General features: G+C 43.0%; 1 protein-coding gene across 1 annotated transcript in view; it reads right to left on the reverse strand.

Moving 5' to 3' along the window:
• The window catches only part of VWF (von Willebrand factor), a 1,048,714-nt gene that overhangs the window by 1,010,643 nt on the left and 23,231 nt on the right, over nucleotides 1-14,840 (reverse strand). The window contains exon 3 of the mRNA XM_085652611.1: nucleotides 792-965. Coding sequence (XP_085508737.1) covers nucleotides 792-965 — 174 coding nt within the window. The remainder of the gene's footprint in view (nucleotides 1-791; nucleotides 966-14,840) is intronic.

The raw sequence follows: 14,840 nt of genomic DNA on the forward strand, positions 1-14,840 counted from the left end.
ACTGTTCTCATTTTTTATCTGCTGTTTTCTGAAAACTATTTTATGTCATAAGCTTAGGTTACCATCCCAAAGGGGAATTGTCTGCATCAAGGTTCAGGGGTTGCCATAGACCCTTCCTCTTAATCAACCTCTTTGCCCCTTGCAGTTCTTCTGGCACTGGCTGTAACTACATTTACTGGAGCTTACTAGAGGAGCAAATCTCCTGCATAAGATTGATCCTTTGACAGTGTATGTGTTAAGTCACCCACTGCAAGCACTCCATTTGGAAGTCCTTAGGAACTCTCAAACCTGCCAAAGCGCACAGTGCCACAGTGAGGAGCCGATTTCACACAGTGGCAAAGAAAACGAGCTGAAAACCACAAAAAACAGTAGCTTTTCAGCTTTATTTCGGATGCATTGAACTGCTGACATCCATTAAGGGATGTGAAAACATTGCAGGACATCAGCACATGCCTCAAGTTTTTTTTTGGGGGGGGGGGGAGGCGGGGGTGTTTGGCGGTGGGGGGGAGGGGCTAACGTGTCTCTTAGGTACTTCTCGGCACAAGGCCCCTGACCCCTCCAAGGCCCCACTCCCTTCCCACACAGTGCATTTTTTGTTTCTGATGGAAGGCCTGAACTCTCCTGCTCACTTTGGCTACCTGAAGGATACAGGGGCACTTATCAGCAGTTTATGAATACGAACAATTCACTTTATGGCACCGTTTCCTTTTTGCAAATGTTCTATTCTCGCATATTTCTACCTTCCTGTTCTCACCGAGTACATACTAAGACTACACCTACTGACAACTTACCCAAGATAGAGAAAGAGCGCTTCTGACAGTCCCCAGCGAGCATGTAACTGCAGTCTCCTGGGAAGTCATGAAACGTTCCATCAAATGTCCTTATGTGATCGTCGCCAAAAAGACTGCATCGGGCTGTCATCGCTGAATCGGAGTTCCCTTCCACCTTCCTGGTTTTTGATGATCCTAGAAGTGTAGAAAAGCTCTTTAGCATATTCCTTCAAGCTTTCATCTTGCAGCAGAACTGCTGCTGTCAGCATTAAGGGGAACACGTCTATTCCTTTTTTTCTGAATCATTTTGCCATAATGCATGCAATCGCACATAACAAGAAATAAACGCAAGAGATGGACAGCAAAATGTAACAACTTTCCATGACTAAATAAGACTTAAAATAGAGTGGACGTTGTCAGATTTCGATTGGGGCGGATTCAGTGCTTAGAGAAACAATGAACTGAGTAAACACAAAAACACACTCCTTCTGTGCTCATCTAACCTGAGCAGGATCAGACTCCCATTAGGAATAATAGGCATATTCCTATAAAGAAACATGCCAGGACCATTACAAACCCCTCACTAATTTTCCAATTTTGCCCACTTAAAGAACAGATGTTCCCTATTCCCCAACTTCTTTTTAGGAGGTCAGACATTTCATTACTGCACATGTCTTCTTCGGACAGATGGGGGTTCAATGTTAATGGTGCATGCAGATATATTGAATTTGTCATAAGCTGGCACCCAGCTCTGGTTTATACATTGTGATATGTAAAGGCTCCCCCGTATAGTACTATGTAAAAAACAGAAGAGGAGGAAAGATGGGGGCTTACTGAGGCACGATACACAAAAGGGAGTAATGGCTTTGCATCCCAGTGCCCCCGCCAACAGCTCTAATGGCCAAAAACCCCTCAAGAAAGACAATGAAAGAAATATCAGACCTCCTTGGCCTCAATTCACCTCCTCAGTGGTACCTTTCTCCTGTTCAGGGATCAATTCTTTCCCATCTCCCCTGCCAGTGCCACCGCAGCACTCTCCACTGTACTCAGAATCTACTCCTGTTTTGTTTCCCGAACAACATCCACCAAGCTTAGCCGTTCATTGAAGGCTTAATTCGCAAAGTGGTTAAGTAATACTACTTACTTACCACAAAATGCACATCACAAACTGGAAACACCCATCGCCATTTCTCCAGTCTTTTCGATGGGGTGATGCCCACACATGTAAATTTACTATTTAGTAGTGGATGTGGGCGGGACCGGGGGAGTAGTGGGAAAATGTAAAATATCTATTACAAAATGGGAGTGGTTTAAGGAAAAGTAAGGAGGGGTTTAGTGAGGGACCGGCTACTACAAACACCAACCAACAAAACAGTAAGCACATAACTTTTCAAAAACTACACTTTGAAAGTGACTGCAGCCCAAAAGGTGACAAAACAGTAGTAACTGAACACTAGCCTGGCCTTGGAGTAAGTCAAGACACGCACAAGTACTGCCAACTCCCATGGAAAAAAATGGAGGGACTTAAAATACCACCCCATGGCATATAATTTGAAATAAATAAAATTACTTTGACTTTTCATTTTGGACTACGGATGTCAATTATACAGAGCAATACTGAATGTAGACACAAGGAAAATGTGGAGCCCAATTGTTTCCTTGATACGAACAGAACATTGATACCCTGAGCCGAATAAGTCATGGTCTATTATGCTGTTCTACATTTGTTATCTCTCACTTTTTGCAATTTCAATAAATGTTGAGACATAGCTTTAGTAATAAAATGTGTAATTTGAATATTTGTCACATGTTTAATTTTTTTCCGACTATTTCATATTATTTATATATTTAAAACAGTTTTACATATTGTTACAGCAAAAAAAGAGATATGAAAGGACTAATTTTTTAAATATCATTATCAGTGAGTACAACTGCCAAATTTATTTTCAGCCCAGCCAATTCATATAGTATAATATACAATTTGAAAGAATTTCTTTTGAGCCAGCCTAATTTCAGAGATCTACGTGAAGCTCTTGATTCACGCAGCCTTACTGCAGAGATGAACATACAGTTCATGATTCACATTTCACCTGTAACACATTACCCCTCCACCTCAGGCAATTCCTGTGGCTGACCCAAATAAGGAAGATCCTCAAGACCTGGCTTTTCGCATGAACCCCAACACCCAGACGGATCACCGGCACCCTCCCCACCCCCAGTGGCTTGAGACCCTCACAGGTGAGTACCCACGCTTTACAAACTCCTGATTGATTGACTGATGGTAATTTTGAAAGTGTTAATGTGACCTTAAAACTATTAAGGTGCAGATAAACAAAAATAAGATGTATCTAAATTCAAAACTGATGGTGTATTTCCAAAAACCTATGTTCAGCAATCTTGTATTGCCTGCGGGTGTAACCTACAAACTCCAAGTCCTATCTACCAATCACCATATTCAAATGCGAGTTCTCCCGATAACTTTTGATTATTTTAAATTCTAAAACAATAATGTCAGTGCAATATATTGCCAGGCATCAAATAAAATTCGAAACAGAACACAAATCTGCTAAAACTTTAAATTATTTCCTTGAAAATGTAGGATGTTGAAATCTAAACAAGAACACCTGAGCTAGTCTTCCCTAACATGCACTATTAGCATGCTAAATTGTAAATCTCTGTGACCCAAGGTTCAATTACTCCCAAACAGGTAACCCTGAAATCAGGGAGTGTCAATTACTCTCAAACAGATAACCCTGAAATCAGGGAGAGTCAACATACTAGTTTTTGATCATTCTTCTGCCCTAACCCACCCAAATGAATGTAAAAAGGAATGAATACAATTCTTGATAAAATATTCGTAATAGAAAACATAAGATACATTGAAACGGAGATTTGTAAAATGTTGGAATATGGGCATTTTCAGGAGGAGCAAAAGAAAAGGAAAAAGATTTGGATGCCCGGAATCTGAGGAGCAAAGGCAAACCCTTACCATAAACATTTCATCTGTTCCTTTATCTCCATTTCAAGAGAAAGTTTTGAACAAAGGTTTGTCCTTCGTTCCTGTCCACCACACTAACTCCCTAGAGGTAGAAATATCCTTGTTCAAATTCATGAGGAATCTTAGATTGAAGCACTTTTTTTCAAACATAGTACCTTCTCAGGATCCAATTGAAGGACAAATTGAAGATTCTAATCCAGACTTGCAACGATTCAAACCCAAATCTACCTTTATGCCACCCATGTCTCACAAAACTCTGGACACGTTTGAAGCACTCGTCCGCAGTGATTTGTCGAAACTCAACTTCAAGCAACCATTTCCTACTAACCTGAAAAAACACGAAATGGCCATTATCAATAATCTAGCCAAGGACAACAGGCTGACAATGCAACCAGCAGATAAAGGCGGCGCCTTGGTTATTATGGACCGAGCATTCTACGAACACAAAGTCAATCTTCATCTACAAGATACCACCACCTACATAAAACTTGATGAAGATCCTACATTGTCATTTCGACTAACCTTGACTCAGATTTTAGACCATGCTGAAGAAATGTCTTGGATAACTCACAAAATTCGCAGTTTTCTCACAGTTTCTCATCCCAGACGACCCAAACTCTACATGCTGCCAAAGATACATAAAAATTTACAAGACCCACCGTTCAGGCCCATTGTGTCTGGATGTGATTCGATCTTTATGCCAGCAGGCCAACTCGTGGATCACTTCCTTCAAATGTTTGTACAAACATGGAAAAGCTTCATTAAGGACACTACTCACTTCTTATCTCTTCTCAATCAAGTCCACAATTTTTCAGAATCATGGGTTCTTTGTTCGATCGATGTGACATCCCTATACACATCGATTCCACTGTTTGAAGGCTTGGAAGCCAGCGAATGGCCATTACTCCAGCTACCAGAAACTGCCATAGACAAAGTTTTCATCATGGAGCTCCTCACTTTCTGTCTCCAACACAGTTATTTAAAGTGGAACAATGATTTCTACCTGCAGATAAGCGGCACGTCTATGGGTTTTTCCGGCGCTCCTGCCTATGCCAACACGTTCATGGCAAAGTTCGAACATGATCACATTTTTTCTGACAGCATCTGGAGTGACAACCTTGCATTCTTTGCAAGGTTCATTGACGATATTTTTTTGATTTGGAAGAATTCTGAAGCTTTACTGGTTCAACAAATCAGTAAACTCAATCAAAAAAATCCACGTATCCAGTTCACATACAATATCAGCACAGAACAACTGTCTTTTTTGGATGTACTGATAATGAAACAATCCAACTCTCTAGCAACGTCAGTCTATTCTAAACCCACGGACAGAAATAACCTTCTTCTTCACTCCAGTTTTCACCCTCCGTCACTCATTCGCAATCTTCCATACTCTCAGTTGATCAGGATCAAGAGAATCTTTTCTGACAGTCAACTTCTAGATTTATCACTTCAAAAACAAGTCACGAAATTCAAAGAGCGTGGTTATCCTGCAACAGTCCTTGAGACAGCCATATCCAGAACTTCCACAAAAACGCGTACAGAACTCCTCACTCCTTCAGAGAAAAATCCTCAGAATCGCCATGTATTTGTTTCCACATTTTCCACGAGTTCTCGGCGCATCCGTCAGATCATCAAAAACAGATGGGAAGTTCTCAAACAGGAACCAGATTTCAACGGTCTTTTCTCCTCTGAACCAATTTTTGCATTCACTCGCAGTAAAAATATCAAAGACATACTGTCAGCTACACCCACAGTGGCAATGTCATTCACCACCCACGTTCAGGTAAAGCTATCAAACTCAGATACACTGGCACCTGTGACAGTACTAACGTCATTTACACCATCAAATGTCCCTGCGGCTCAATGTATGTTGGCAAAACTTCCCGCAAAGTCAAAGTAAGGATTTCAGAACATAAAAGTTCTATCCGCACTAACAGTCTCAAATCTCCCTTGTCTGCACATTGGTCAGAACATCACCACACTATCGCACAATTAAGATTCACCATACTTGAAATGATGCCTCGCAACACCCAGATTAATACAGAAAGGTTACTCTCACAGAGAGAAGTCTGGTGGACCAAGTACTTACAGACCTTGTCACCCTTCGGACTAAATGACAGATTAGAAATGCAATGCTTTTTATAACATGTACCTATGTCATTTTGTCTTTTTTCCCCGCAGTCTGTACATCCGGCCCAGACTGCGTTATTCAGAACTGTTTCCATTCTGGTTTCATTTTTATGTCACGCGTGTTATCTGTACCCATTGTCCGTAGATTGTACGTCTGTTTCAGACTGAGCAATTCAACACTGTTCTTATTTATTTATTTCAGAAATTGTGATTTCTTCCTTTCATTCACTTTCTTCTGCAGTGCACTCTGCATTTTCAGTTATTATTCACCCTGTTTCACACTGGATTGGGAGTTTATCTCTCCACACCTGCCACTGCTTGTATCATCGTTTTCTCCTTATCTTTTCCTTTTGTTTTCTTACATTCTAGCACTTTATTACTATTCTTAATTTTTCCGACACTTTCCACCTCTCGCCATTCATCATGCCTTTTTTAGATTCACTACCAGCGCTCCACCTCTGGTTTTCCATCCTGACCTCGTTGCGCTACATCCACTTTTTTCCTAGCGTTTTTTTTTATTTTTCTCACTTTACTTTTAACTTTATACACAATACTTATTTCCACCTGTGCAGTACATTAGTGTTCAGCTTTCTTGTCGGCCCGCAGCCCACACCGCAGTCCTCTTTCTATCATTATTTGGCTCGTTCGTACGTGCTCACGTAGTTCGTCCATTTAACTTCCTGGCTCCGTTTGCTCGCGTCACTTGCCTTTTCGGAGGTTCCCAGCCTGTGTAGCTTTCTCGTCATGCATCACACGTCCTAGTGGTAAGTTTCTTGCCCCTCTCTTGCAACATTTTGTGCAACCCGCAGCATCAGCGTTCCATGCTCTATCCAGCTTGAATTTTCGATTTTCTTCGTTTACTTCACAGTCCGTCAGCGCAGTCTACCATCCACGCCCTCGGTCATTCACTGAGTTCCACTTTGTTTAGCGGCACTCAAGCACGTTACCTTGCAGTAAGTTGTGCTCTGTTTTCTGTTTAGCACCCAGCCCATTATTCAACTGGCCTTTGTTCTCAGACTTTCTCTCTTTACACAGCGCTTCGACGTAAATGTTTCCCACCTGCTGCCATCTCTGTTAACCCCGCATCGTGTAACATCGTCTTTTCTGAATCAGTAAGAACTTCTTATTCTTTATGTCTTCTCATTCTGTTCTACTCCACGGGAGACTCCTTCACTATTTTTTCGCCACAATTTCATTTTGGCAACCTCTGGGGTACTTTGCACATATTGTTCAGTTTGATAAACACTTTGGACCTGTTTGTTTCTATCTCAAGCTTGATATCACTTCTAATCTCTTCACGATGTTTCTGGTGAATTGCTTCCGCCTGATCTAGACTAGTTCTCCATTTCCTGTGCCTTGATACGATGCATCTTGTTATTGCTCTAGTACGAGAACTTTCAGTTTATTTGCAATGCATTAGCTTTCAACGTTATCTCCTTTATTTCCCACAGCTGCCCCTGAAGAAGGGATGTGAACCATCCCGAAATGCATTGGGCTTGTTTTCTTTAAGAACTGACGATTAAGTTCACTGCCCTTGTGCAGTCTGTTACTGATTGTATCAATATGGTTTCTTTTCCTTTGCAATTCGCAGATTGATGCTATGTTTAATTGAATTGTTGTTGTGTGTTTGACTTACAAATACAGTCATTCTGCCACAAACTTTGTGTTTATTGATTATTAGATTGCTGTTTCAAAGAGTTCAAACTCATGTTGATTTTGTCCAAACGGAAAAAAACATTGTAATTGTTTCTCACAATAGCAGTGCACTCAGTACACTGGTGTCTGTTCACCAGCAGTTTGCCATTTTCACGTCTCGCCTAACACGCAGCATAAACTGTCTCTTTGCAAAAAGCTTATTGTCAGCTTATGGGGCTCTTCCCATTGCTTCCCATTAGGTGGCTTTATTGTCACTCCCAAATGCTATTTTTGTTATCTTGTGTGGGCTTTCTTTACTCTTCTTTTGTTTGTCCCTCCCTTGGAGCAGGGCATCATTACTTGTGCCCTTCCACTGCTTACTTTTCAGCCACTACTATTTTCTTTTTGGTTAAGCAGTCCATGAAAGTGCATGTGGTTTCCAACTATCTTCCATAGATGCTTATTTTTTCCCCTCCATCGCACTCCCCATTTCTCTCTCTCTCTCACTGGTGGGCTTCTGTCCCACACTCTTAAATGCTACCCTCACCCTCGTATGCTTCTCCCCTGTGTTGTTTTCTTGCCTGTGTGCTTCTCCAAACCGCACTTGACATTGTTCTCTCTCACTAGTGCAATGTACTTTCCCTCCGCCCTACATGTTGCTTTCACCATCCCCCATATTGCTCCTGCTATTCTCCCTCTGTGTTGCTTCCCACTACCCATGATGCCCATGTTGCTTCCACGCCACCCGCACATTTCGACTTGCTTCCCAACAGCCCAACTGCTTTTGAGAAAAAGTTTTTTATTGTACCGACTCAGATCAGTAAATAGAGAGTAAAAATAAGTGCCTGCACACACTTACAAAATTACTCAACTGACAAAGGTGAGACCGATTGTCTTTGCCAATGCTTATTATTATATTGAGCCTCCATAGAAGAGTCAGAGGCCGCTACTTCCAGGTATTCAATTATTCCCTAATTTTAACAACAAAAGTGTGTATATATCAGTGATAGCTATAGATTCCCTTATCTAATGATATCTAACTGTGAGATTGGAATATTTAGCACTCAGTATGGAGGATGCTATGTACAGACACATAACCAAATACTAGACGGCAATCCTGCTCCTCCATGAAATAAGTTGAGTTCGGATCTAGGCACAGCTCATCGTCAGGTAGTAGGGAGTTCAAAAAAGATGGAGAACATTGTGCGTCCCAGGATGCTTGTTTCCAGTCCATGGAGGACCTGGCCTGGCAGTTCGGGCTAAACTGTTCCCGTGGGGAGTAGGGTCAAGACTGATTTGCATATGGCTGGGTCTAAACTGGGGTGGCATGGTGAGCGAAAAAACTATGGATGAAACCCAGATCTGTGAAGGGGTGAATGTTTGATTTCTTCAGCATTCCCTCAATCATCTGTTCTTTTAGGTTGTGTCGCCCTAAGTGGGAAAGGAATGGTCAGACATGGGTCCCGCGCTGACTGTGCCACTGGATTCAATCTAGCCTGACTGATGAGAGGGTGATATCCCAAAACCGTTCCCCGGGAGGCCTGTTTTCAGTCTAAAAAGAACCTGGCCTGGCAGTTGGGGCTGGACTGTTCCTATGGGGAGCAGGATCAAAACTGGTTTGCATATGGCTGGGCCCAAACTGGGGTGCCGTGGAGAGCAAAAAAACAATGTAATAATCCTAGATCTGAGACTATGGGTCAATGTTTGATTTGTTCAGCATTCTATTAATCATCTGTTCAGGTGAAAACCCTGGCATTTACCTTTCATGATATTAATCAAACCAGCCGCTCTGCACTTATAATTAACTGAACAGGTGCATCTTAGATTATCAAGCAGCCTTGTGTACAGGATAGGAATGTGCATTTCTGCTAATATGAGCAAAAGAAATTCCCAGTTCACCAGGTCAAACCGCATCCAAGATCACCACAGCAATGGGAGTGGATCGTGTTTCTGCGAGCTCAATCACCTCAGCTAACTAATGAGTGTGGGATGTTAAAAGTATTCCAATGATAAAACCAGTCCGAATAAACTAAACTAAGCCCCCACTATCTCTGAAATGTAACACACCAGGATTTTCATTAACAATATATAATCTCCATTAAAGAATGCAAATGGATGGTATGAACCACATAAAGCCAGACCTATTACCTCCCTAATCCGTAACTTCCTGTGAGGACATGACCAATCAAGGGGGAATCTTGGCAGATTAGTGTTTCAGGGGTAAATAAAGTCGTATTTGCTAATATACCAAGTACAAACTCAAGCTCTTATGCATAATCATAACCAGTAATGTAGCAAAATGTGTTTAATATGAGAGCAACTACGCTGTCTCCCACTCCAATTGCACAGATTACAGGTTCTTCTTGCATGGAGAACTAACAGAGATGCTAACATAATAGTATTAGTTCGTTGATAAATATGTGAATTACGAGATATTTTTTCTCACATTCAGAGTTAATGCTTTAATTTATGTGACTGTTTTAAAGTATAATTGCAATAAATTTAAAACAACCATTAACATCACGGAGCGTAGAAATCTCATAAAACGTTTATTAATAGCTCCACTTAAAATTTACTAAGTGAACCTCCAATTTCTGTGCCACTTCCTGTCGAGGAATTTTTGCCATCGTATTAGAATGGAGCACAACCCAAACACATCTATGAAATATTCAATGTTTTACAGCATTTAATGTTGAGTCAATGAAAATAGGTTTAATTAAGTTTTAAACGTTTATTTTTTCTTTAAGATTAGGCTGTATTTTTGGTCTTTTTATTAAGATTAGTTAAATAAATCTGCTTACAGGAATATCAAGAATATTTGGTTAGAACAAACATACAAAATAATAGTGTGTGATATAAAGGAATTAGTCCCTATCTTAATCCGAAGGATCTAATTTATTCTAACGAGAATTCATAAAGAGTTCTTTTTGGAAAAGACCAAGTATAATTTAGAGGAAAAGACTGATAACTAAGAAAAGGACAAACTCCCCATTAAGAGTAGTTCTGGAAACTCAGTCGAGTTCCCTAACAGCTGCAGTAGCAAACGTTAAAACAGGTAAAAGGAATTAAACACAGCAGCAGCTATGATCAGCATGAAGATAGAAAGTCTCCTCACAAGGGTAAGGTAAAACAAAGAAATCACAGTTAGCAGTAGTTTATGGCAATTCACCTCAGCACAACAAAGTGCTAAGGGGCATGGCAGGGTAGGGGGTGCATAGAATGCCTTAACTCTCTAGCTAAGAACACATACTATATAGAAATCACAAAACATGTTGCAAACTATGCATGAAGAGTCCAATTCTGCACTGACTATATGTTTGCCTTTTACCCTGTACTGTGCTTCACTGCCTTCTGCCTTGGTTCATGCTACATAAACACTACATAAATACATATTGTTGGCCACTGGAATGAAGGGCTAGAGACACATGGTCTTATCTCTTTAGTTAGAATCATGTACAAATACACTAAACAATAATGTAATTGTGAAATTCAGAGGGTGGAATGGCAAGGGCGTTCTCACAGTCAGATAAGGAAGGAGTGGGTTGAACTCTGATCCAGTCAGTGGCTGCTCACAGAGATCAGGTGCTCCGGGTGTACTGGCCAACAACGAAGAACCCAGAGGATGATTTGAAAAGATCACTGTGTCACCTCCATTCTGTTTGGTGAAGGAGTACGCCTGAGTCCAGTACTCAGGTCTGCTCCCAGGCCCAGCCTCATTAAGAAAGGTTTGTTATGTCATTGGACTCCAAAGAGACTTGTAGTAAAGCGTTCTGCCCTTACAACGGCTAATCTGGGACTGTGAGCAGTAGGATAGGACAAAGACTTCCCATGCCTCAAGACTTGGGATACGCTATTCTGATGAGGGATAGTGAAATAGTATGAGACGGGTAGGAGGACCAAGCCTCCTCAAGTGATGGGGAGATGGATCATTGGAAGAGTCGGAAAAATCAGTTTCCAGAAAATTCTGAAAGTCTTGCTGAGACAGCAGTTGTCATACTGATCATATGGGGCTTCTAACTAACTGACCCAAGGAAGCAAAGGTTCCCATTTGGGGGAAAAAAATTCTGATGTCTTCTGTTACTTTTCCTTTAGGCTGCCAATCATTGTGGAGCAGGAATAGATAGAGTTAACTCCATTATCGGAAAATCTATAAAAAACAAGACTCACAGTGCAGATTTTCTACATGGTTTTGGGCCTCACTCAGAACCTGCCAACACCCACCCAAACTGTGCGAAAAAAATTAGAATTATCGCTTGCAGCAACCTGGCATCGCTGACCTATATAATGAGAAGAACTATATATCTGTAAATACCTATGCTGTAGAGATTGACACATCTCCTCTCTTTCGCTGCTGCATTCTTGTAGGTCCTCTCAGTTGTAATGATGACCCAACTCCCTGCCATGGCACGTGTTTAATCCTATTACCTGTTAACTTTTAATAGGTTTGTTGCCATAATTCTTCTTTTCTAATTAACCTATTTGAATGCAACATTCCCATTGCAGCCTGGTAAAATTTCCATAACGTTCCTCAGAAGCACTTATACACTGAATTTATTTTAAGAAGTAATTTGCAGTAATAGGCCCAAGATCACAAAACCTTCAAAGGTCAAAAGCAAGATAAGTTTAGCGTCACTCAAGCCCTCAAGAACCTTTAGAAATAATGACCTTATGGTCTGTGAAACGCACCTCTCTGGAAGTGTAATATTTCACGTGTTCTGGTCCAGAACATAGCAGCCAGAATAATTTCAGAATGTATTAGCTCAGAATGCACTGTTTGATTGCAAAGGGCTCTGCCAGGCACTTTACTCTTCTATTATCCAGACCCTATGTCTTGCGCGAATAATTTACACAACACATTCCTATTTATTCGATCAGATCTGAATCTGTCATGTTTTTTAAAAATCCTACAATTCAGAAGACTCAGTCCCACAGTCAATCTTTTTTCTATCCACACTGCCAGATTCTGGAACCAATCACCTACTCAGTTAAAAGAAGAAGTAATAAGATCCTAAACAAAAAGTGTGGGTCTGGCTTATTCTCGCTGAGTGTTTCACTATCACCGAGATCCCTTCAGTGTAGCTGCTGTGTTTCTAAACACATTTTCAGTTTAGTTCAGGTAAATATTCTAGGGAGCAGTTAAGTGATTGGACCAGACCTCTGTACTTAGATGCTAATTTATTTATTGTATTCTTCTCGTTTTATATAGCACGAACTTAGCCCAAGAACATCGGAGCACTTTACTTGATCACCAGTTAAATTGCACAAGGTCAGATTCATTTTTTAGTCATGGAGAGAGAATACGTGATTTGCCCAGAATCACCGGATGTTGAATCGACTCTATGACTATAACCTGGTTCCCCAGTTCCAAAGTCGGCAGCTCTGGCTGTGATGCCACCTCCTCCCCCCAATTAAAGTTGGCCGTAGGTTGCATGGTACTGGGCCACACAGCCATCCTTTATGAATCGTTCTCCTCTCCCCCAGCTAAAATGTCCACTTACTGGTGAGATTATGGGGGTAGTGGAGGAAATAAAGCATTGATTCTGTGCAGTGGTAGCTTGCCTTGTGTTTGCAAAGAATAACCATGAGGATAGTGTCAGATACCCTGCTCCCATCCTTTCAAAAAGGACATTGGAAAATCTGCCCATACTATAGGAGATAATTAGCACCCTGGTATAAGAGAAGCATCTCTCATATATAATCTTCATTGTGGAACAAAAGCAGATTCTGGTACTTGTACAGATCCATGCAGATGAGAACCATCCAAGCTCGAATACTTGTGGTGACTTTCCATTACCTCAAACAAGCCATTCTGAGGGATAGGCCAAGAGCAACAAAAATAACAGGGGAGCACATACACAGACTTACTTCACATCATCAAAAGTAGATGGTTCGGGGGGAGGAGCCTAGCGCGCAACCAAGATGGCCGCGTAGGTGCGAGGCTCCCGAGGACCTCCGTGACCTCCTACATAAATCCTGAAAACATCCTGTCCTAAATGAGGGGACTGTGTTGGTGAGCCCGAGCTGAGGTGTCACCCGTTTTCCGCTTCCAAATTGGACCTCGGACACCGGCGGGAGCACCGATTGAGGTTTGCGGCCTTCTCCACGCCGGCCCCCCGGATTGGAGTTACGGGGCGATCCGGAGACAAAGTGATCAACAGCGGCGGGCAGGGCTGGGCGACTCGCGTACCCCGCACTTTCACTTTCGCTTTTGCACCCTCCTTGCTGTATAGGCGACGTTGGGTTGCGGGGCGGTGTGCGGTGGTGTGGCCTCGTTGGGGTGCCCTGCTGGCCCGCCGGCCGTGATCCGTCCTGCGGACTTGTGATTGCCCCCCCCCCCGGAGCCCGTGAACTGGTTTATCGGCCTTTTCCGAGGTGATTGGCACGACTTGGGGACTGAAACCATGTCCACAAAGCAAGATGGCGACCGGGCAAAGGTGAAATCGACCCGCCGTGGCGCAGCCCATCAGTCCAACAGCATGGACCGTTACACCCTCCAGAAGGGATCTCCCGAGGTGCCGCGTAGGTCCCCTGAGGACCCGACTGATGCTCCTGCGCTGCCCGCGGATCTGACCCTGCGAGATGTCATGGGCGCTATCGCCGAGATGAAGGCCTCGGTGGACCAGCGCTTTGACACACTGGCGCAAAAGATCGACTCGGTCCACGTGGATGTTGGCCTGGTGAGGGCTGATTTATCCAAGACCAATGACCGGGTCGATTCCTTGGCCCACACCACCTCGGGCCTTACAGCGGACGTGGCGGCCCTCCAAAAGGAGGTGCGCCGGCTTGGCCAGACGAGCGCCCTGATGGATCGTCGACTGGAGGATTCCGAGGGTCGGGCCCGGAGGAACAATGTCCGCATTGTCGGGGTGCCGGAGGGACGTGAGGAGGCGGCGGCGGACCTGTTTGTGGAAGACCTGATTCTCACCCATCTCCAGCCCCGGGGGCTGAGTAAATTCTTTGCGGTGGAACGTGCCCACAGGGTTCCCGGAGGAAGACCTAAGGCCGGAGCCCCTCCGCGGCCTCTCATTGCCCGGATTTTCAACTTTCGGGACAGAGACGCTATCCTTCAGACTTCTAGGCAACAAGGACCGGTCCGACTGGACAATATGGACGTAAACTTCTATCCTGATTTCACCCCAGCGGTCCAGAAGCAGAGACTGAGCTTTCTCGGAGTCAAACGTCGTCTACGGGACTTGAACCTCAAGTATGCGATGCTTTTTCCAGCTAAGTTGCGGGTGGAGGTGGATGGCCGCACGCACTTTTTTGATCGTCCCGAGGCGGCCGGGGACTGGTTGGACTCCTTG

The sequence above is a fragment of the Triturus cristatus genome, chromosome 4_1, assembly GCF_964204655.1.
Source record: "Triturus cristatus chromosome 4_1, aTriCri1.1, whole genome shotgun sequence".
In the NCBI taxonomy this organism is placed as follows: Eukaryota; Metazoa; Chordata; class Amphibia; order Caudata; family Salamandridae; genus Triturus; species Triturus cristatus.